Raw genomic sequence first — 24,369 nt, 5'->3', positions numbered from 1 at the left:
AAGAAGAAAAGTTCAGAATCTCCACTACGCGAAAAGTTTCATTCCATTTTATAAAATATGGTTGGAGCACATTATGTAAAACAATAATTTAATTTTTTTTTAAAATCAAACACTTTCCTATATAAATTAAAATACATGAGAGACAAATCTCAAATAATAATTTTAAAAAGGTGTTCATTATTTATTCTTCAAAATAAGGTTTCCAATAAAAGTAATTATAGATGAGGAACGAACCGGGAAATAGTATTTTGCAAATCTTATCCAGAACGGAGACACTGTTGACTTTGGGTTCATGATTTCGCCTAGCTTCTTCCTTACCACCAGGCTTAGTTTTGATAATATTAAGTTAAAAATTGGGTTTAAAGTTTTGGAAAAAAGTCTTAATTTGCCAATTTTAATTTGAAAAATATATATACTAAAATCTCGACCTTCGTCAATTATTAAAAACAATATGTTCAATTTTCGATGGACACGTCTCCTTACAAAGATTCTACCGGATAAAGCTATCCAATTTTATCAATATCAATTTGAAACCGGCCGATCACTGATATTAATCGATCCGATATGTAATATAGAAAAAATAATGATTGTCTTTTTTTCTTCAGGATTAATGCGTACTCAGGGCAATTAAGTCTGGTCACTGTTTTTATATTTTGCGGTATTTAGCTTATTAAGTATTTTTTTTATTAAGTATGATCTGGAGATTTAAATCCATTAAATATATTTTCAATGTTGATAATTATTTTTATATCATTCGATATATTTATATAATATAGATATTTTCATTTCTACATTTTAATCATGGTAATCTTTTCAGATGATATAATTTTTTCATGTTTTATTCTCCCCATAATCGGATAATAAGATAATTTTGTCTTTTTAACCTTAACTACTAGTTAATTCACAGATTCCTTTTAATTTTAATAAAATTTTGTTTACAAAAACAGTTCTAATTGTAACTTCGACTTAGGTAAAATTCTTGCATCTTACTTTATATTTTTGGAGATATAATAGGTCAAAGTTTTAATTAAAAACCCAGTGTCTTAAAATGTTTACTAAAAAAATTAAATAGTATAGTCTATATGTCGTCGCCTGAAAATTAGATTATTCTTCACTTTATATCAAAAATGATTTTTTAATCAATTTATAATTATAATATTTCTATTTACACAAAAAATTTGAAATATAATACAAAATAAGTTAAATTATAGCCAATATAAGATTAATATTCCTATTTAAAACAATAGAGATTTAATTTTAAAATTGCTCTCCTGTAAAATTACAAAAGTATACGATATTTATAGGAGTTTAACAAAATGTTTTTTAAAAACCTGATTCCCCCATTTAGGTTGACTAGTCATACATTTCCATAGTTTTATCAAGAGGTAGAAAGGCCAAAACAGGACAAGAATTGTTAGTTTACCAATCATTAATAAATAATCCCTCTTTTTGTTAGAAGATCCATGTTTGAAGGACTATAGTGTTTTATTATATTTTTTAAATTAAATAATAAATTTTCAAAGAGGAAGATTGGTGGTAATATAATATATTTTTTACCAATTATAAGCAAGATAGTTCGGAGAAGAAATTTTTTTAGCTCACCTGCCCCCCCCCCCAATTTTTTTGTTAATAAAGACAACAAAAATGACCAATTTAGAAATCCTTAGTGACTAATTATAGGTCCCCTCACCTTTTAATTTTTTGCTCTATGTTATATATAATTTATATTTTCACTCCATTTGATGTCGATTTGCTTGTTTGATCATTGCTGATATTTCCACGTCTATTCCTAAGGTCTTTTAGAATTTAAAATTTTATTAAGAATCTGATATGGCTATAAAATTATTAAAGGATCCATGATCATGGATTTGATTGTAATTTTGGCAAGTTAAATGGATCTTTAATCCTTTAAAATATGTGGGTCATGTCAAAATTTTATTATCCACTTAAACATAAGATTAATATCTAAATAAAAAAATTTATTTTAATTAAAATCTTAAAAAATTCTATTTTACTATTTAAGGTCTATCAGAAATTGTAATTTCATCAATCTAAATCCAATAAAAATAAAATCACATTCATAATAATTTAACAAATAAATATATCTCATTGAAAATCTCTATTTTATTAATCAGCATTGTAAAAATGAGATTCTATTTGCTTGAATCCAAGAACGTGGTCCTATTTTTTTGTAATGATAGGGAATCGATCTTTTTAAAGGATCATTTAGCAATCATGTATAAATGAGCTTACTAAAAACAATGAAGAAAGCATTGAAATATTTCAAGAAAAGCATATATTATCTAAACCTTTTTGAGGAAATTAATTTCAAAATTACAACTTATAAAAATCATAAAGGGAAATTTAAAGAAATGAATTATTGCAATACTCCAGTTTTAATAAAATATATTAATAAACTTCTATAGCTGTTTCCCATTCGATCTATTAGGCTTCCTCTATAATTCCCACCACCCATGACACCATCGACCTTGGTTCCCTCTTCCGAATAGTCATTACCTTTGTCTCGTTGGTGTCCTATTACATTTTCATATAAGTAATTTATAAACATATAGGTATGTATATATATTTATAATTCATTGGTGTAACCGGGCGAGAGTGGATATTCTCCTCGCAATATCAGTTTTAGTAAATATTATTCTAAGCTAAAAAAAATCCCAACAACCGCCCCTCCCCCTCCTTCTAAAAAATTATGCAAATCTTATTTTTTTTAAAAAAAAGTATAAATAAAGAATTTAAATAATCCCTATATTAAAAATTTTATGAAACCTTCAAATTTTATTTTTTAAATTGTTATCTGACCGAGTTTTTTAAAGGTGATGGGTAAAACATCCTAAAATTTATGGTGAAAAAACTACCCAAGAGCCCTCGAATTATACGAAAATCTTGGATATGCCAGTGATACAATTATAATTGAAATGCAAGGCTCGACCCGTCCTAAAACCTATGGCTCGGTTCGAACTGGGCCAGCCAAATTTTTTAAAAAATAGAACGGGCAAAAATTTTCAGGCCGGCACTGACAATTTATATATAAAAATCATGCAAGGCTTTGCAATTTTTCATAAATTATAACAGGCTGCCCGGGCTGATATATATATGAAAATAAATTACAATATTCCTATTTCTTTGTATTTTAAGAATGTCTAACTAAAATGCTAAATTATAAATAATATATTAAATTCAAAAAAAATTAAACAAACTATTTTGATATGATGCAATTACAAATTCACAATAGAGATATTAAACACTGTTGATTTATAAAACGGTTGTTCAAGAAAGAAATAGATAGATGTAGAGGAGAGATATACTACCCTTAAATGACGTTGGGAAAAATTAGATATAGTTATTAAAAACGTGCTGGCGGGAAAATTCGTATAAAAAAATTTAACCTATCGGGGCTAACTTTTTATAATATTTCTACGGGCCTGGCCAAGTCTGAATTTTTTAAAATTTTAACAGGTTGGGTCGAGCATGGTACAAAAATTCTTAATTGACCAGGCTGGATTTTGCAGATCTCTATATTATAAACATAATTACTTAAAACTAGAAAAATTAATAGAAATTAAAATTTTTATTTGGCCACTTTAGCTGATATTTGTGCTTAAACTATCAAATATTTATCAAAATCCTAAGGAATTATGTATATGATAAAAAAGAGTTAGTCTAAAATATATGATGAACCTTATCTTTTAGCTGAATAAAAATAAATGAAAATATAAAAATATGGGTTTGCACCTTTTATCCGAGTGAAAACAAAAATTTATGGAAAGATATAAATAAAATCAACTAAAGTACATGCATTATAATACCTTTCGGTAGATATCCTAGCTTAACATCGAGCATCTCACTAAGCAAAAGTTCCCCTGTACCAAATTTTGTATTGTAATGCACGGCTGCGTATTCAATAAGGGTAGAACTGACGTAAAAAAGGCAAACGAATACAAATTTATCCAATCTAGTAGGATAAGGGGACTTAGGAAGATCTGAGCGGGCATCAAGAAAAAAAGCCGAGAGGGCTAAAACACTTGTTATACCTTTTTTTGTTCATTCATGATAGATAATATTCTCATTGGTAATATATATATTATACTTAATATTCAAAATTTTTCCCTTTTAGCATATTTTTACTCAAATTTCTAGAAAAGCATTTAATTTACTCTTTCTCAAATATCGCAATTAAAAATTAGATAATCTATATAAATATTATATCCAAGAATACCAAACAGCTGCCAAATTTTAAATAGGACTTGCAATGTTTTTCATTTTTGAATCAAGCTCGGATTAAACAAATATTTTAGCCCGGCTCGGGTTTTTTTTATTTTTCAGCCCGACCTGAATTTTTAAAGTTTCGTCTAAATGTTAATTAATTTATATTTAGCCTGCCCCGGATTTGTATTTTATTTTTAGGCCAGTCCTGCCCGTTTAAGGATTTTATAATTTTAGGGTCGGTTTTGAGTCGGATTCTAGGGCAGACTTCTGAAAATTATATACATTAAAATTAAATTGGCGTCCATTGATAATTATCATTAGTATTATATACATTTAATTATTGTAAATAAATTAACTTAATCCGACTCTATCGGCCGTAGCTTCTCTGTTAATCCAGAACGAGACCCAAGATAAAACAACGATCAGAATACAAGGCAAATATATTTGCAGTAGGAAATATCCTATATGTCTCTTGAAATGAAATTCTACTTTCAACATGCTAGAATTTTCTAAACTCGAAATAAAATATTATTAAAGTATTTTAAAAAGTTATTGTCCGTTATATCCCTTTATTTGTGTCATAACTTAGCAGTTTGCTTTTAATCAATAAGTTCCCTTTTAAACTCTATAGAATTGATAATTTCCATAGGAGGTAAACAATAATTAGATGTATGAAGAAGGAAGCGTAATTATTATTTAAATCAATTCTCAATAATTTTTAGATTCTTTTTCGGGATATATATGTTGTAATTTTTAAAAGGATCAGAACTATCCGGGATCATCACGAATTTTAAAGGGATCCCTTTAAGAATTCAATTTTATAAAGGATAAAGAACTCTACGGTATTATCACGTTTGAACCATTAAAGAAGAATCTTAATTTAAAACGCGTTTTGCTTATTTTTTAAAATTTTTTATTTATTTATTTTCAAAGTTAGTTAGTTTTTTGGGGGGAGGGGGGGGGGGCTTATGAAAGTAGATATATCGAATATAGGGTATCAACGATAGCTAATCAAAAGATTTATTTAACTAGAGGTCAACATTTCACCATTAAAGGGTTAGTCTAGGTCTAGGGGGTCAGGAATATTTTTATCAAACAAAATATCGATATGGGTACCAAATAATGGCTAATTTAAATATCTTTTAATGGAAGTATTCATTATTAGTCTTGAAGGATATGACTTGGTCTGGAGGGTGGCCGGAAGGGTGGGGGAGGGAGTAAAAAATAATAAATATCGATATGGGTATAAAATAATAATTAAAATATCTTTTGATTGTAATAATAATTATCACTCTAAATGGGCGGGTGGGGGGTCATGTATATTTTTATCAATGCAAAATAACGATATGGGTATCAAATAAAAGGTAATTATATCTATTGTAATAATTAAATAACTAGGCTAGAGGTTTTGGATGGTGAGGAATACACAAAATATTAAATATTTTTGAAAATATTTACTCTTATCTTAAAGGGTTAGACTTAATCCGGGAATGAGGGGAGGGGGGGGGGGGCTTATAAAAATTGATATGGGTATCAAATAAAAAGTAATTAAAAAATCTTTTGATTATATTAATTTTATCACTCAAAGCGGGCATGTTAAGATGTCATGAATATTATTATTAACACAAAACATCAACATGGGTATCAAATAAGAGTTAAATACAACATATTTAGACTTCAATATTAAATATCACTATAAGCAGGGGTCATATATAGTTAATGTTTTTTAAAAACTCATTGTATCCTAATGATTAAATTATTGGCTCGGAACTTTATCTAATATTTTTAAATCTCAAAATTTCTGGAAGTTATATTTGAAACCATCGATTCACAAATTTTAAAATGACATAGAATTTTCTTATTGCAGTTATAAATTATTACACTTCTTTACAAGCAAATCATCTTTATTATTATTTTTTTCAAGCCATATAATCAACGCATATTTTATTTGATTTTGATAATTGAAAATTAAAATATAATTTTGAACAATTATTTATTATTTACACAAATAATATTTAAGTTGACATGCGGAACAATTATTTATTATTTACGCAAATAATATTTAAGTGACATTTTGTAAAACAATTAATGCCATTTTTAAAACATTGGCATCTCTTATTGTTGCAACTTTGACAATTGCAAATTAATTTACAATTACCATAAGATGACGCACTTTTTGATGCTGTTATTATGGAAATGGTCTTATTAGAATAATTAAATTGTTAAATTTTATTGATTTGTGAACTTTCGTTTTTAAAAATGGGGAATCTTTTCCAAATTAGTACCAACCCATAGTTTCTCGCCCTCCATTTGGATAATTTTGGTTTCAATATTTTTGAGGCATAGATTTGATCTATCATTTTTATTTAATATATTGTGTTGATAAAAAATTTCCTCTCCATGACCTAGAGCCCATTTAGAATTTAATTATTATTACAATCAAAAAATATTTTAATTATTTTATATTTGATACCCATATCAAAAAAAAATTCCCCCCCCCCTCCATCTACGCCCAAAATCAAGATGAATACTTCAGTCAAAGGATATTTAAATTAGCTTTTATTTGATACCCATATCGATATTTTGTTTTGATAAAAATATTCCTGACCCCTCAGACTTAGACTCGCCCATTAAGGGGGAGAGATTGACCTCCAGTTGAATAGATCTTTTGATTAGCTATCGATGGATACCCTATAATAGACATATCTTATTTCATAAGGTCAAATAAATAACAATAAAATTAAAAAGAAATAAAACGAAACTCTCGTAAAACACTTTTTAAAATAAGATTCCTCTTTATCACGGTTAGAACGCTATATTACCGTATTATTATTTCTTAACTTAAAACCCTAATTTTTTAATTATCCCTTTAAAACCTGTGATGATTCCGGGTAGTTCTGATCTTAAAAATTACGACATATACAACCAACTCCAAGATTCCAAAAATATAAACACATAGTTATGCCTTGATTTTTGAAATTTTAAAAATCTGGAACCCTTGTCTAATTTTGAGAAAACCTCCCTTTTATTTCTTGAAATATTCTTTACGTTTTTATAATTTATTTTTATTGAAAATAACTTATATGAGAATCGATAAGCACTTCATAGGAATCGGTATGGACCATAGCGAATTGAGAAAACTTTAGATCATTAGTAAATGAAACCGCGTTCTTTTTGCCCCACTTATAGATCACGTCTTTGGTTTCGTAACCGACTGATTTATTGTATAATTATAAAATAAATATTTTAATCTAATTAAGGGTTTTTAAATTTAATTAGTCCCTGTGACTGCTTATCCGTTTTAAATAGTGAAAAATACATGGGTCCTATATAACGTATATATCAATTAAAGAATAGCAGTAATTATAAAAGGTCAAAAGTACGTCCCTGCCATATCTCAATTTCATAAAAGATTATAGAATGCATCACGTTTAGGTATGACATCTTTGGGAAATCCCGTTAAAAAGATGGAATGTATAAAATCACTTTATAAATGAAAAAATCTAGTAAAAATAATATTATTGATGAAGAGTAAATAGATCATTTGAAAAGATACTGTATTATTTGTTTCAGAATAATATTAATAATAACTTTAGGACATGTCCTATATAAAAAATGAAAGCTGACGAGGGTGTACGGTTGATTTTCCCTAGTAGTAATTAAAGTATAGATGAACTGGAGACCTCAAGGCTCTACTCAGTCCGTTAAAAATGCGCGGGTTCCCCGGCCTGGCTCATTATTTAAAATTTTGCCGAGCCGGGAGTCAAGTTTTTGAACACGCTTGGGCGTAATTAGTTACATATAATTGATTCCATAATTACAAATCCTTTTTTTGTAATTAGCAACTGTAATTAATTTCACTTTTGGAAAAAGGAATTAATAATATAATTATTTACATTTTTCAAACCTGTAATTAGAAATTAATATTTATAATCCTTTTTTCTTAAAAAAATTAATTTTTTATGAAAAATGCCTTCATATTTTTGGCGGGAATATAGTGAGTGATTTTGGATCTTTTACCTTAGACTTACTGATAACGCAAGTAATTTTCATGATAAAGAAAACAAGAATGAAATACATTTTATATCAATATTAGATGGTAATATAGGTAAATAAATTTTAATTTAGTAATTACCCTTATAATATTTTTTATTCTCAATGATATATATTATTAACAATTCTTCTCTCAAATCATTTACGGTAATCTTGTCACTTTGATTTAATTGTCAAGTGATAACAAAAGTATATTAAATGATAAAAATACAAGCGTATCAAGAATTTATGAATCAACAATGGTTTTAAGTGATACGGAAAATGGCAGACCTAAATGCTGAAATATTGAAAGATATTTTGGGAATTATGTAACGTGCTTTATTTTACAAAATGTAATTCTATGTGTACTGGCTTAATGGATATTATTAAGCATAAAAGTCTAAATTAAGCTTATTGTTTGAAGTAGAGATCTTTTTAAAAAATTCTGGTTCGATCTGGATCGGGCCTAATATTTTTTAAAGAAGTTCGGGCCGGGTCGGGCCTTGGAAATTTTTTTAATATATCTAAATTTGTTGAATTTTTATTGTAAAATAAAAATATTTGATTTTATTTATAGAAACTAAACGCCATATAACATATATCTTTTATTTTGAGCAATTATAAAAATTAATTTCTATATTTAAATAAATTCGGACCGGGCCGGTAAATTTTTTAAAAAAAATTTTTTGGCCAGCCCTGGCTTGAAAAATTAGGCCCGATACCGATCACTAGTTTGATATTCTGAAAAAATATTTATTTCAAAGATATATGAATGAAATATACAAGAATACTTTAAAATTTTATACGGCAATTGGCTTAGATAAATTGGAGGAAGAGAAGTGTTATTATAGGGAACTGGTTCCATTTATTTCATACTAAATAAATTTTATTATAAATATAAAACTCTTGCCTGCGACATTGTGCACTTTTTAAGACTGATTTTCAGATTTTATACGATTTTTTACAGTTGGATTGAAAAATAGACCCAGCCTTTTTAGCTATCATTTAACGCCCATATTTTAAGCTTAAATGGGTTGAATTAATATCCAAACAAAATGATTTAACATTATTAATCTGTATTTGCTTCATTAAATACTTCTAAATATTAAAATCCGGTGATTGTCAAAAATAATAATTTTTTAAAATTTGAGATTTCTTCTACCCCAAATCTAATCAATGATACTGAACTTGAGGTGCCTACTTATCTGACAGATGAAATTAAATTTATATGCTAGAAAGTAGTGTTATCAAACCGCTCTTTTTGATCCTATTTTTAAAAACGGCTGACTCAATATTTTATCAAGAAAAATATTATGCAAACCTGAAGATTTTTCACATAGATGGCACAAAAGTTTGGACATCTATTAGCGAAATCTAGGCTTAGGCAATATTTTTCTGGCTAAAACTTTGAGTCAGCCGTTTATAAAATCGGCTCAAATCGAACCCTTTAACAATACTAATTTCCAATAAGTAAAAAAAAGTGTTTGCGTATCATAACACATTTAATGATTTTTAATCAAATCGTCGGTCTACTGGAGTCCTTCATTTGACATTTTTAAGATTATGAAGTTAGGAGGGGATTTAATTGATTAACTCTCACTAAATATATAAATAAAAACTAAATTTTTAGAGTACTCTCAATGGGTTATTTTCTTAATTTTTGCTAATATATGCACTTATCATATTTTGTAATCGCCCATTGTGCATTTTTTTTAAAATTTTATAAAAAAAATTGATATAAAATATAAATGGGAAAAATTATTAGTAAATATTGGCATAATTTTTTATTCCGCTTAATTATAATTTCTATGAATAAATCTGAATTAAATAAAGATTGCGTATGTCATGTAAGTATCGGAGCAGGTGACATATTACTTTAACAATACTTTCTAGAATAAAAAAATGCTTAACTTTTGATTTTTGAACAAAAAAAATTTATAAATTTTTATGATTTTGTTTAAGTACTCAATTTGATGAATTTAGAGTAAGATATCAGCTAAAATATATTTGAAGAATAAATAAGATTTAACACACAATTATTAAAAAATTAAAAATCAATCAATATTACGATGTCTGTCCCAGGCGCGTACGCAGGAATTTGGTCTGGGGGGGGGGGGGGGGGGGGGGGTGATAATAAATTTTTTTAAGAAATATTATTGTTATAAAAATATCAAGCACAAATTTATTAGGACTAATAACTATTTCTAATACACAATTTTAAATTATATAAATTATAAAAAATTATATATATAAACGGGCACATAAAAAACTATAAAATAAATGTGAATTAAAAAATATAAAGTGAATATAACCATCATATGAATCACTTAAATGACCCAAAATAGAAATTTGAATTTTATGAGCCTTTAAAATTTATATATAAAGTATAAAAAATTTAAATGTTGGAAATATAAATATTAATACACAAAAAGTTTCTTAGGAATAATTGTATTTTGTATTATATTTACAATGTAAAATCCAATCTTCGTTGGATTGAGCTAATTTTTCAATTACTCATCCTTGCTTGGCGTCAAATGCCTATAAATATTTTAAAAATCCAAACTATTCAATCCACTTTCAGAAGTTGTACTTTTTAGGTATGTTTTTCAGAGACTCGGGCCGGACCATATTTTAATTTTTTAAATATACCCGGGTTGGGCCTGAATTTTTTAAAAAAAAATTATCCAGGCCCGGCTGTATATTTTAAAACCAAATATTTATTAGCTATAAAAATCAAAAATAAATATAATTTATTTAAAAATATCCGGGCCGGGCCTGAAAATTTTATTTTAAAAAAAGCCGGGCTAAGCCTGAAAATATCTTTTAAAAAAAACCCGGGCCGGGCTGAAAAATATTTTGAAAAAAAATCCGGGCCGTGCCCTGCAAATGATACCTCTGCAGGGCTCTGTTATTCTTCTTAAAAAGAGAATGTTCTCTCATTAGTTTACTAATGGGAAGAGTTGCTAATATATATATATAATCATTTTAATACATTGGGAATATAATCTAAAATGTGTTTGAAATTATACAAAGCATCCATAGCATTTTTTAGGACTATATCTTTGTTAATCTTTTAAACATAGTTATTCAGCTAATAAGGCATCAAACAAATATTATTTTTTCTATCACCATCTGAAAAAGATTGGGAAGGCTTTTGTGGAAGTAATATCTGCTGATTGGTAAGTGCTGCATGATGAATTAAAAACCATTCATTTATTTGGATTATAGTTTTATAATACTTTTCTACTGATCTTATACTAATGTTTTGACGATGAGCTTGCCTTGCTGCAAGTCAAGAAAGACAAATATTAAACATGTATAGTTCTCCTTTTAACTCAACAATAACATATAAAATTGAAATTCTTCATCAACATTAGCTCTAATTTCCTTGAGTTCTGATAAAATGCTCTCCGCTATTCTCATCTTCTTAATCAAGTCAATGACATGTTTTTGAAAAGTAATACATAAAATAGTTGTATAATTAAATAATACATTCTAATGAGAAAAAAAATTTGAAATAAGTATTAACTCCAATAATTTTCTTGCTTCTGAGGAAATATTTCTTTCAGGCCATTGTGATATTTCAGTAATAGCATTAATAATCGGCTCTTCTACCTCCATAAAAGCTGTTACTGCTTGATGGCGGAGACTCCATCTCGTTGGACAAGCTTGCACATTCTTTCTCCCTGTTGGACAAGGAGTTTCAGAAAAATTATTATTTGACTAGAAATATAAAAATGGTAGATAAATATTACACCACTAGAAATTTGAAAATAATAGGTAAATATTACGCCAATGACAACTTGAAATCGAAATTAATTGACAAAATTACTTAATAGTTGTATTTGATAAATAAATGTAATTAAATATATATTTAATATGAGATAGGAATAAATATTAACAAATATAAATTAATATAAACATTAATATTTTTGAAAAATATATCCGTCATCTGCATTTTTTGGCTTTAACGGAGGGGGGGGGGATTTGTCTCCTTGCCCCCCCCCCCGCTGCGTACGGCCAATTTTTTTTAATTAACCTTGTAGTCTATGAGAAGGGCATATCAATTATAAAATATTATATTGTAATAATGTACAATATATTTGTTTGCTCGAACTATTTGAGAATAGAAATCAGCTTAACAATCACTCATGGTTTTCAAATTTGTTCAAATAATTACGGAAAAAATCTCAGATATATTAAAAACTAGTAGTGTCACTAGGGTGAGGGGGGGGGGGGAGCTAAAGCCCTGAAAAATTTTAAGAGCCCCCTAAAATTATTTTTTTTAATAAAATACCTTAAAAAAGGTCATTTTGAAAGTAATTAAATATTTACAAGAGCCAGGCAATAATATAATAATTACCTAAATTGAAAATGAGAAAATATAAATAAGAATTTTATAATATTTAAAATTGCTTATAATTTAGAAAAAAACAACATTTTAAAAATAGCAAAAAACAGAAATTTAAAAAAAATAATTTTTGAGCCCCCTGAGATTTAAAGGCTAGTGACGCCACTAAGAAAAGTCATTGATATTTAGATTTTGATTATCCTAATATACTAATAAAATATTATAATTCAACTTTGAAAAACTTTTTATTATATAATTTAATTTTTCTAATAAGTAACTTACAACTGCCAATTATCAAAGGGCACACTTGTCTGTCCATCGGGAAATTCATAAGGCTCATGGGACATCTAGCCTTTATCGTTAATCTACATTTGAACATTTTCAATTTTTTGGATAATAAAAGTTATTATATTAAAATTGATCTACCTATCAACAACGGTAATATAACATTAGTTTGAATCCGATAATTTACCGAATACATTCTCTTTAATATGTAACAAAATAAATCATGATAACTTAAAACTGGAAGTGACTTATAAACGTCATTTCATTATATTTTTGGGTCAAATTTCGCCACAGATTCGAAATTTAAAAAAAAAAATTTTAATAATTAAATCTCTGTATTTGTGCATAAAAACTCTTTCACAATGAAATCGAAATTCTTAAGACTTTTTCTAAATCCTGATTTTAAGAGCTTTAGAAGAGTATGTTAACTTTATTGATATCAAGGTCATTTATAAAAGAAAATCCTTTGAATTTATAGGTGTATTATTTATAAGGAGTTTTAATTTTAACAGGATATAAAGTTGATGATATAGTCTTAGAGAAAATCATTTTTTCTGCAAGTGCCTCGTTTTATTCAAGTGCGCATACAACCTACTTAGAGAAATTTTATAATATGAGAAATATTTTTTATTTACATTTTATAATGCTTTTGTAATATGGCTAATAGGCAACTAAAAACTATATCTGCACAACTTAAGTACAAATTAAAATTAAAATATCATATCCTTGTAATTGATCCATACATTATATTACATTTTCCTATGATCTCATTAAATAATATATTTCGCTTATTAATTATATATAACCTAGTAGAATAAAGTATAGATCCGTTGTTATCTATTCTCAGGAATCTATTAGGCACGGTTATACTGTGAACAAAGGACTCTTTCCCATTGTGGAAATAAGTGTCCGGCTTCCATATTTGCTCAAGTATTTTAATAGAAACGGGCAAAATTTTTACTGGACCATCATAGGCCAACCTTTCATCTCTCCACGTTTGTCGAAAGTACATGCTCATAGTAAAGTCCTAAAATTAGGTGGAAAAAAGAGTTTAACTATACGTTTGTCGAAAGTACAAGCTCATAGTAAAGTCCTTAAATTAGGTGGAAAAAAGAGTTTTAAGAGATAATGAATAGTTTATGAAGTGATTGTTTTTAACTATAGCATTTTATAATCTTATAGGTCTTCTCTTTAAGTTAATTTTGTTGTCAATATTTAAAATTAGTTAGAACCTAAATAACCTCGTTCTGCACTACAGGTGTTTGGCTCACTTGCAATAAGATTCAATTAATTGAAAATAATTATATTACTGGTCAATTCCATTCTATGAATAAGATTTAACAAAAATCAATCATTATCCGTAGTCCTAACTTTTAAAGTTAGTATAATAATCCAGGGCATGGATCGTAACATTCGGACATATGCAGGGAACGAAACTTAGAGAATATTATGGAACAAGAAGGAAACGAGAACTGCAATTCTGGGAACATTTTAAAAATTAATTAGCATGGGTGTTATTTAAATGCGCAGTTGAATAATCAAAATGCGTAGTTTTTAAATAAAGCCAATTTCATATCTTTAAAATCAATTGATTGCGCAATATTTTATTGATAATGTGCAATTTTTTCAAATTAATTTAGTTTTTTGTTTTTTTTTAAATAAAAATTAATCTATTATAATAAACTATAATAATGCCCATTTTTATGATAAATCAACCCTAATCTATATTTGGCTAACCTTTAATCCTGCCTTATTTCCTATGACGCTTGATCGAGGAGGTGGCAGGGAAAAAATTATAAATACCCTTGAAATACTAAACTATAATATTTACTACTCAATTAGGGCAAAGAATGATTTTTTTATAATTTTCATTAGTATAAAAAAACTGCAATTATAATGCAAATAATTTTTTTATCGCGTTTTTAAAAAACTATAAAAACAATTTTAAAAACTTTTCATTTAAAAAAAAACTGCACAAATAATTTATTGTCATAATAGCTCATTCCTAAATATAATATTTATAATGTTACATCATAAATATCATTATTCTCTTTAATTCCAATTTGCTACATGATATTATATTACTTATTATTTAGGAGAGTTGTTAAAAGACTTTTTTAAATAAATCTAGATACAGATACAATTATTATACCCAAGCATAGTTTTTAATATTTCATATACAAATATATAATTTTATTAACAAATTATTCCCAAAATTTTTATCATTAAGGCACTGCAATTTGCAAATTTTTAGTCACATTGCTGAACTCTTTCTACTGGGGCACTTGAGGCAGAGGGGCTGTCATATTTAATGAATAATAACTTTATATTAGTATAATCATTAAATATAAATATATTAAAATCCCAACACTCATTTTTAAAAAATATTGTTCAAAATTTGATGAGTTCAAAATTTATATCAATATATTTATATTATCTAAGAGGTACCCCCAAAAATATAATATTAAATTTCTTTTAAGAGATTGTCAAGAAATATTGATCTAAAAAATATATTAAAATAAAATAAATTATAATATAAAATTTACCATGTTGTCGTCATCCATTACGTAAAATAAATTTGTCTGGTTAGTTTTTATAATGAAATAAACTCGAACACATTATTAAAATGAATTTAATTCATATATTTTTTTTTAAAAAACGTAAAATAAAATTAAATCAAAATATATCTAAAAGTCAGGTTCCTCTATAATAGTATCTAGATCACGTTATTTATATTAAAGTGTATCAGATACATATACCGATGTCACATTTTTATATCTAGATACTTACAACTCTGTTATTTAACAATAAAAACATTATTTTAAATCAAATTTGCTAAAATTAATAGCCATAAAAGTTTTATTTTTAACACCACCGCGTATATCTAAATGATATTTAGAGAATGTCATTAATGTTTAGATGTAATAATTATTTTATAAAAATTAATCAATAAAATTTGAATATTATTAAATATAAATTAAATTAGCTATTTTTTCAGAATAGCCTGGAATCTTTCGAAACGTAGAATCAAACTGGAACTGAACATATTTTTTGACCGAAAGGGACGAGAACGCAAAAGCCTTTTTCCTAAATTCCTGATAAGTCCAAGAGTTGAAAATAATATAATATTTAACTAACTTTACTGTATTTGTAAAATAAAATCAATTAAATTTTTTTTTTATAAATTTTATACTCACCATATTTAATTCGGAAATGGAACCCATGCTTCGAATCATGATATCCACGGTAATAATCACTGAACGTTCTATTATAATTTTAAGGATATTATTTATTACTCCAGTATTTTATTAGATATCAGGATATCACCAGTTTTTTAAAATATTTTCTCAGTTATAAAAACAAAAGTATATTTTTAATTTTACCAGTATAAATAATAAAATGTGAGTAACTTAGGGTTTAGTATAAATTTTAAGGGTTTGAATAAACTACAAATGCCAAGGTAAACTGCAAATGCTTAGGTAAAAATTTTTGATATATATTCTATTAAATGGAGTGAGATTCATTTTCTTATGATATGAATATTATAAAAATTATATTATTAGATATAATCAATAAAAAATGAATAGACATTAATAATTGTATTTCCTTTTATCTCATAATAAATAGTTTAAATCCTTTAATATAAATTTAATATTAAATCCGCAAGTTGGCGTATTATTTTTTAATTTTTTTTATGAAATAATAATACCCTAACTTGCGGATTTAATATTAATGAAATTTAAAATATAATTATTTTTAATGAAATTTAAAATATAATTACTTTTAATGAAATTTAAAATATAATTATTTTTAATGAAATTAAAAGATTTAAACTCTTTATTATGAGATAAAAGAAAATACAACTATTAATGTTTATTCATTTATTATTGAATATATCTAAGAATTTAATTTTTTATAAGTTACTTATAGAATAAGTAAATGAACTTCGCTCCAATTAAGAGAGATTATATCAAAAAATTTTACCTAAGCATTTGCAGTTTACCTTTTAAAAGTTAATTCTTTTTCAGTGTTTTAATTGATTTGTTAATTAAAACATTTTTTTCTCCATTATTTTATTAATTATATTACAAGTAAAATAAGTACATCATTTATATAAAACAGCCAGTAAAATATATTCATTATTCAGATATTATATTTAAAATTTTAGGATTTGTGAAAGAAAATCTAATTAATGTTACTTAGAAAAAGCCTTTTTCAAAAATGACCCAAAATTTATTGGCTAGTTATATTCGTTTATTATTTTATGATTAATTACATAATAATATATCATGTTTAAATATATTTTTATAAGGTATTTTAGTGTTGTAAAACGGCCCTATTTGGGTCGATTTCTAAAAACGGCTCGATTGAGATTTTAGCTAAAATAATATTATGTAAACCTCCAGAAAGGTTTGAACCTGTATTTGCCAAATCTCATGGTTTACATAATAATGCTTAAGCTAAAACTTAAACGGGCTTTTATCATTAATCGGACCGTTTTAAAAAAACTAGTCTATTAGAATCAGGACTAGTCAGATCAATTAAATTATACTTAAATGATATATTATAGGGGACACTAGCGGGCATGTGTTCCTAAAAGGCAAAAATCAATAAAAATTAAAACTACTTGATAATATTATAATTTTTTAAAAAATAGACTTTTTAAACAGTAATAATATTTCTATGGTTATTGCCACTTTCGGGGGGGGGGGGGGGGATATATTATTTCTTATTTTTTTTTAAATTGATATGTAAATTTTTTATTTAAGATATTTTCAAAAAGTTTTTTCTACAAATTTTTATTTAAGATATTTTAAAAAAGTTTTTTCTACATATTTTTATTTAAGATATTTTTAAAAGTTTTTTCTACAGAATTTTCTATTAGGGGTAAAATATAGGAATTGTTAATTCCGCAGCGTTTATATATGGGGGAGGAAGGGGGATAGGAGAATTTTGCCTACAAATTTAATTTTTTATTTAAAGTTCAAATAGTTTTTCTACAAATTTTTATTTAAGATATTTTAAATTTTTTTTACAAAATTTTGTATTAGTTGTAAAATAGACCCCACTTTTGAAGTTTAAGTGATTTTTTAACCTTTTTAGTGAAGTAAGTCGAAATATAGTATTAAATGACGCAATTAAATATAGTATTAAAATTTATACAAGAAGTATAGTATTAAATAATGCAATTTAATTCAAATTGAAACATATTGTTGAAATTTATATAGTCATTAATAAAATGAATAAAAATATCAAAACGATTTAACAATAGATATTTTCTATAATATCTATATTCTAGTAGATATTCATGAATGTTATCCCGATCCCCATGTCCTTTATAGTTTGCTTTTAGATCCCGCCACATCCTTTCGACTTTTTGGGTGTGGATAGACCTGTCATTTGGATCAATAAAATTTTGCGAATGATTGACCCGATAGTGGAAATAATTGGTTTATTCTAACCTCTTATATCTAAGATAAATAGATTTAAATTTATTACCACTTTTGATTTTCAGGAAAAATTTACATACCCTAACCACAAGTGAGTCATTATCGTCGAATCTTGCATTACATTATCTTTAACCAAACGCAGTGTGGTATCTTAATTCCTTGTTGTTGTAGTAGTTAGAAATATTTTATTTGTCTCCCGACATATGCCTCCGGTAAATTCTCCTACCCCCTCCCTCCCCTATATATAAACGCTGCGGAATTTAGAATTCCTTTATTTTATTCCTAATATAAAATTTTGTAGAAAAACATTTTAAAAATATCTTAAGTAAAAATTTGTAGAAAAAACGTTTTTTAAATATCTTAAATAAAAAATTGATATATTAATTTTAAAAAAAAATAAACAAAAAAAAATAACATAAAAAAATAAAATAAAAAAAAATAATATACCCGCCGAAAGTGGCAATAACCAATAATTTTATATAGAATAGGGATAATCTTTTATATAAGATAGTTATTGGATATTTAAAACTTTTATTGTTTTTTATTTTTGATAAATTGCAAGCATTTAAAAAAGTTATTATTGAGGGTATAAATGATATATTGTGTTATAAAATTTTATATGTGATCCGATATTTAAAAAGATGTAGCCTCATATTATAGTTATAGATATTTGGTTAAAAAATAGACCATTAGAGTTGAATACACTAGAAGAAAACCCAAAGGCTCGCAAGAACGTCAGGCTTATACAGGGGCGGACTGGTGACGCTAAGGTCTCGTGGGAATTTTTTTTATAGCGGCCTCATTTATATGGGGCTTCGCCCCCATACTCCAATTTTGTCCCGCTTTTGCTCGGTCTTTGACCGGGTTCCTACATGATTTTTATTATTTTGAAAATAAGATCGAAAGATTTATATTTTTAGTATAAAAGAGAATAGTATTATACGATAATCATATATTTTATTTTAAAAAAATGCACATCTAAAATCATATTCACTACCATTATAAAATAATATTCATTGCACAAATATATTTTATATTAGATTTATAACGATATTGCACTTTAAAATCAATCATACATCACATGTTAAATATAAAAAAATACATACTCAATATATCAAATCAATTAATTACACATATAAAATTATTGCAGTTATACAATATTACAGCGTATAAAATTTCTGCACTAATAAAATCAGGCACCGATCATATTGTAAATAGATATTAATAAAATTCAAATAAAAGAATTAAGGAAATATATATAAATCTCTCATTAACTTTGAACCTTTGCGCAAATATACAAGAATATCTTCTAGTTCAATCTGCGCTAATGGTTCTCATTCAACTGACATCATTAAAAACGCTTCTAATTTTTCTTATTAGCTCTCAGCTTATTTTTACAATTTTTAATTTACTAAATGTTTTCTCGCAATTAACCTGCGTTAAATGACAAAGTTAAAATGCATTCATATGCTAAAAATAAATTAGTGTCACTTGTATGCATATTGCATCTTTTAAAAATTTCATACACGCATATTAAACACTTGTTACATTTATTATGACACTCTGAGTTATTATCATATTGTAATATTCCACCTTCTTCATTTGACTCCTCACTTGTACATACGATCACCGCGTTTCCTTTAATTCTGCTACCAAATCTTTGAATACACTGGCAAATGAACATTATTCGTTACGTAATTTAACACATAATATATATACTATTTATTTCATCAAAATATCTAGGATGCAAATATTGCACATTCAAAATAAGCTCTTTATTCGCAGAGAGCCGATAAGCTGTTTATAATTTGATCAATTATAGGACGAAATTCTCCGAACCTATAAAGATCAATCGATTCTTGAGGATCTTTATCTTGGCATTTGTTACTATATTTCTCTTCGCTCGCCCTATTCGATTTTTTGGGAGCATTCTGTACCCTGATACTCTCCGGGAGCTATAAATTTTAAAAGTGTTTCATTTAAATTAGAAGCCATTTTATTGCTTTATTTTGAATCGATGTAATAATCGATGATACAGAAGACTTAGCATCTTCTATCATTTTCCATACTGACAAAGTACCTAATTTTTTTGTTTGAAGATATGACAGTGGCCCAATTATTTCAAAAATTTCCAAATATATTATAGGTGTACTTAAGTCTTAAATTTACATAAATTATCAAGTTTTTGCCTCAAATGATTTATTATCTATTATAATTTGAAGTGCATATCGTTTTTGGGAGCAAGCTCACTTTACCATATATCCTCTAAGGGCTTTTCACGTGCCCACCACCTTATCTAACCTATTTTTTGCAGTTTTCTCAACTTATTTTGGCCAGATGAATTATTCTGTTTCACCCAAGCATCCATCCTTTTATCTAATTCACCGACCTGGATTTTATTTGATTTCAATGTATTAAGAACAAGAAATGTTGGCTATATTATTTCTACAATAAATCAATGTATAAAAATGTAATATAATAAATTAATCAAAACTTAGCTTTCACTCTACTCAATCGGAAGCATTTTTACTACATTTGAAAAAAAAACAAAGGAAAGAACGCGGTAATGATGTATAGCGTCAAGCGACGTTACTGGTATTTTATGCATTAAATTATAGTAAACGACATGACAATTGTCAAGGAAGTGATATTCAAATCATAGAGATATCATTAAAAATAAATAAATGATAAGAGAACATAATGTGAACATAATAATATATTTTTTTTCTAATCGGCCTCTTTTTTGATATTTTTCTTTGATAGACCTCAAAAATCTACATTTTCTTGCGGCCTCGTGGGCACACCTGGTCTTAAGGCCAGTCCGCCCCTGGGCTCATAAGATCAGTCTCCCCTAATAATTTTATATTGTAATATAAAATAAGTATTCATTGGCTACTATTATGGATTTAAATCAATTCTATATGATAATGCAATAGATAGAAAAAAATAAATAATTATTAAAATTTTACACCTTTAAGTTTCAAATAATGTCATGAGTCATTTTTATATGAAATATTTATATGCAAATGGTATATTATGACAATCAAACATTGTCTATTAAAATAATGGCATCATCATATTAATTATCCTATAGTGGACTTAGAAAATCAATTGTATATGCAAGCCTTGTGTTTGGGGTATGTAGGCACCAAAATTTACTACTAGAATCCATCTTAAAATAAAAATATAAAATATTTTAGACCTATGATGATTTTGATAATAATTACGCCCACTAGCCCTGGTCCTATCATTTGCAGTATACTTAGGCATTTATAGTACCCTGTTCGATACTTCTTTAACTTATTTATCTTATCCTCCTAACTAGTCCCAAATGTTGGTGTCAGAAAAATTTTGTCCTAGGGTGGGGACAGATCCATAACCATCAAACCTACAGGCAATCAAATAACATTAGGATTTACAACCTCAAAGTAACTTTTTTAAAAGCTGCAATTCATCAAAAATAAAAAATAATAAACGTTTTAATTTGCCAATAACTATCTTATATAAAAGATTAAACCGTATATATATAAAATTATTCCTTATTTAAACAAAAAATATGTCTAAACTATTATAAAATTAAATTTTAAAGATTTTAATGGCCTTGAGTTACTCTCCAGAGGTTTATATGAGCTTTTTGAGTTTGCTTTTTAAAATTTTAAAACCTCAATTCTTTTATTTCAGAGTCTATTATGCCATATCCAAAACTAAAAATAAGCAATCATTATAATTTTAACCTACTTTCCCAATAAAAAGCAAAGGAAAGGGCTGTGAAAATTAAAAATGATGATAATAATAATAAGAATAATGATAATAGCTAGTGATCTGCATCGTGTCTAATTTTTCAAACCCGGCCCTGCCCGAAATTTTTTTTGAAAAAATTTGCCGGCTCGGCCCGAATTTATTTAAACATAGAAATTAATTTTTATAATTACTCAAAATAAACGCTATATGTTATATGGCGTCTAGTTTCTATAAATAAAATCAAATATTTTTATTTTACATAAAAACTTCAACATTAAATTTATAAATTTAGATTTTAAAAAATTTCTAAGGCCCGACCCGACCCGTCCCGTCTCGATATTTCTTAAAAAATATTAGACCCGACCCAGCCCAAACCCGATATTTTTTTTAAAAAATAGGCTCCGGGCGGGGTCGGTTACGGGCTGGGCCTACTTTTGCAGATCTCGAATAGGAACAGCAATAATAAAAACCCATGTTTAATATATATATAAAACGATTACAAATTTCATAATATGAAGACTGGTTTTAATGCCGTAAATGCGCTTTTTAAGCACATGGATTCTGGTGCAATTTTAATCCATTCACGATTTGTTTAAATTGTCAATAAATTTCACTAAATTTTTTTATAATTATTTTCCATTGTGGCTTATTTTTGTCAATAAAGTAGTTGACATATTATATAACATTTCTGTGTTTAAAAATCATCGATATTTTACAGCTCAGATGTCTCACGGGAAAGCTCATCCTTCCACGAGTGTAGCTCATCCTTTCGCTAAAAATATTTTCGGAAAAATTAATATTTTTAAGAAATTATAATTTTTAAATAAATTATTTTTGTGTATAACATGAAAGTAAATATATGGAATAGAATGAAACATTATTTAATCAATATTAACAAGTAGTTTTAATTTTATTGATGTTTTATTTAGAGTTAGCACGTCCACCGATCTCCCCTACTGATATTCTATTATTTATTCTGACAATAATTTTATAAATAATTTCGCATAGAATATAATAAATGAGCTAAACATACACATACACATTGATAATTATAATTGTAATTGTAATTTAACATAATTTATAACTATATAATATAAATATTATTTTTTATACTGGTAAAAAAATACACTGATAAAAAAAATGCTGAAAATTTCGGAAAACTGCTGAAGGTTTTAATTCTAATTTTAATATCAGGTATAAATAAGTGTAATTTTTGAACCCCTTTCTTGCTTATTTCCTCCTTTCTTTTATCATAAAAAAATACAAAACTACTTCCATATCCAGGTCTCAATTTGTTATCGTAACCCTGCAAAAGGGTATCCAGAATATGTGTAATATTGTTTATTAACAATTTTTGGTACGTTTTAAAACTCGAATTCCTAAGTCGTCTAATACTAGTATTCTTTAATTTGTTATTATTAAAAATTTTTTTATTGAAATTTCTAAGCATCTTTTTTCCCTCAGAAGAAATACTAAGATTTTTCATATTTGAGTAATTATATCTTTTCGATGGGTATAGATTATTAACTTGCGAGAGGTACATATTATATCTATTAGTATCTGATGTCTCAATATTCCCATCAATTGGAGGTAAATTTTCAACATTCATATATAATGGAGGCAATCGGTATGCTTTATAAGAATTTTTATTGGGCGCGATTTTTAAAAGTCTAATTTTCGGATGAAAATCTGGGGAACAAACAACTAAGATTTGGTTCTGATGATGATAATATAAATAAAACGTAAAAAATTGAGTGTAAAAATACATTTAGTTAAAGTAGATTGGAATAAAAATGTATTTTTTTAAATTTGGAATATTATTTTTCTGACTGTCATTCCATTATAATTAAACAAGATCTAAGATCAAATAACAAATATTCGTTTTATATTGATTATTAATGATGATACAAAAAATGCTTAGGCCTATAAAAAAATCGAAAATTTATTTTTATATAAATATGATAAGATAATTTAATTTAATTATATTATCATTATTAAATATATAATTATTATATTTAATATTATTATTTTTCCGCTCTTCTGATTTTCAACTGAGCCACAAAAAAATCGATAAATAGAAATACTTTAATGGGAAGAACAAAATGTTATCTTTATAATCTCTTAACACATTTGATAGAAATCATTTATATATTCTTTTAATTAGTATATTGCGCCTGGGCAATATGTTATATATTTTTCTAATATACACTAAAATTATTGTAAAAAGTGTTATAATTCATATTTTGCAAAGTATCTTCCCCTTCTGTAAAATTTTTACTGGTT

General features: G+C 26.4%; 1 protein-coding gene across 1 annotated transcript; it reads right to left on the bottom strand.

The window, feature by feature from the left end:
• Positions 1–181: 181 nt before the first annotated feature.
• Positions 182–23,695, bottom strand: LOC135926910 (gamma-aminobutyric acid receptor alpha-like). Its single transcript, XM_065462843.1, has 11 exons — positions 23,359–23,695; positions 16,093–16,160; positions 13,702–13,922; positions 12,893–12,975; positions 7,307–7,441; positions 4,584–4,736; positions 3,828–4,052; positions 2,419–2,535; positions 1,735–1,796; positions 1,332–1,475; positions 182–325 (listed from the first exon to the last, which is right to left on the bottom strand). The coding sequence occupies exons 1-11, from the start codon at positions 23,693–23,695 to the stop codon at positions 182–184; spliced, it is 1,689 nt and encodes a 562-aa protein (XP_065318915.1).
• Between the last annotated feature and the right edge of the window lie 674 nt (positions 23,696–24,369).

The sequence above is a fragment of the Gordionus sp. m RMFG-2023 genome, chromosome 3 (genome assembly GCF_954871325.1).
Source record: "Gordionus sp. m RMFG-2023 chromosome 3, tfGorSpeb1-WG-v2, whole genome shotgun sequence".
Lineage (NCBI taxonomy): Eukaryota > Metazoa > Nematomorpha > Gordioida > Chordodea > Parachordodidae > Gordionus > Gordionus sp. m RMFG-2023.
Note: the sequence above shows the minus strand (reverse complement) of the source record. Positions and strands in the feature narration are given on the sequence as shown.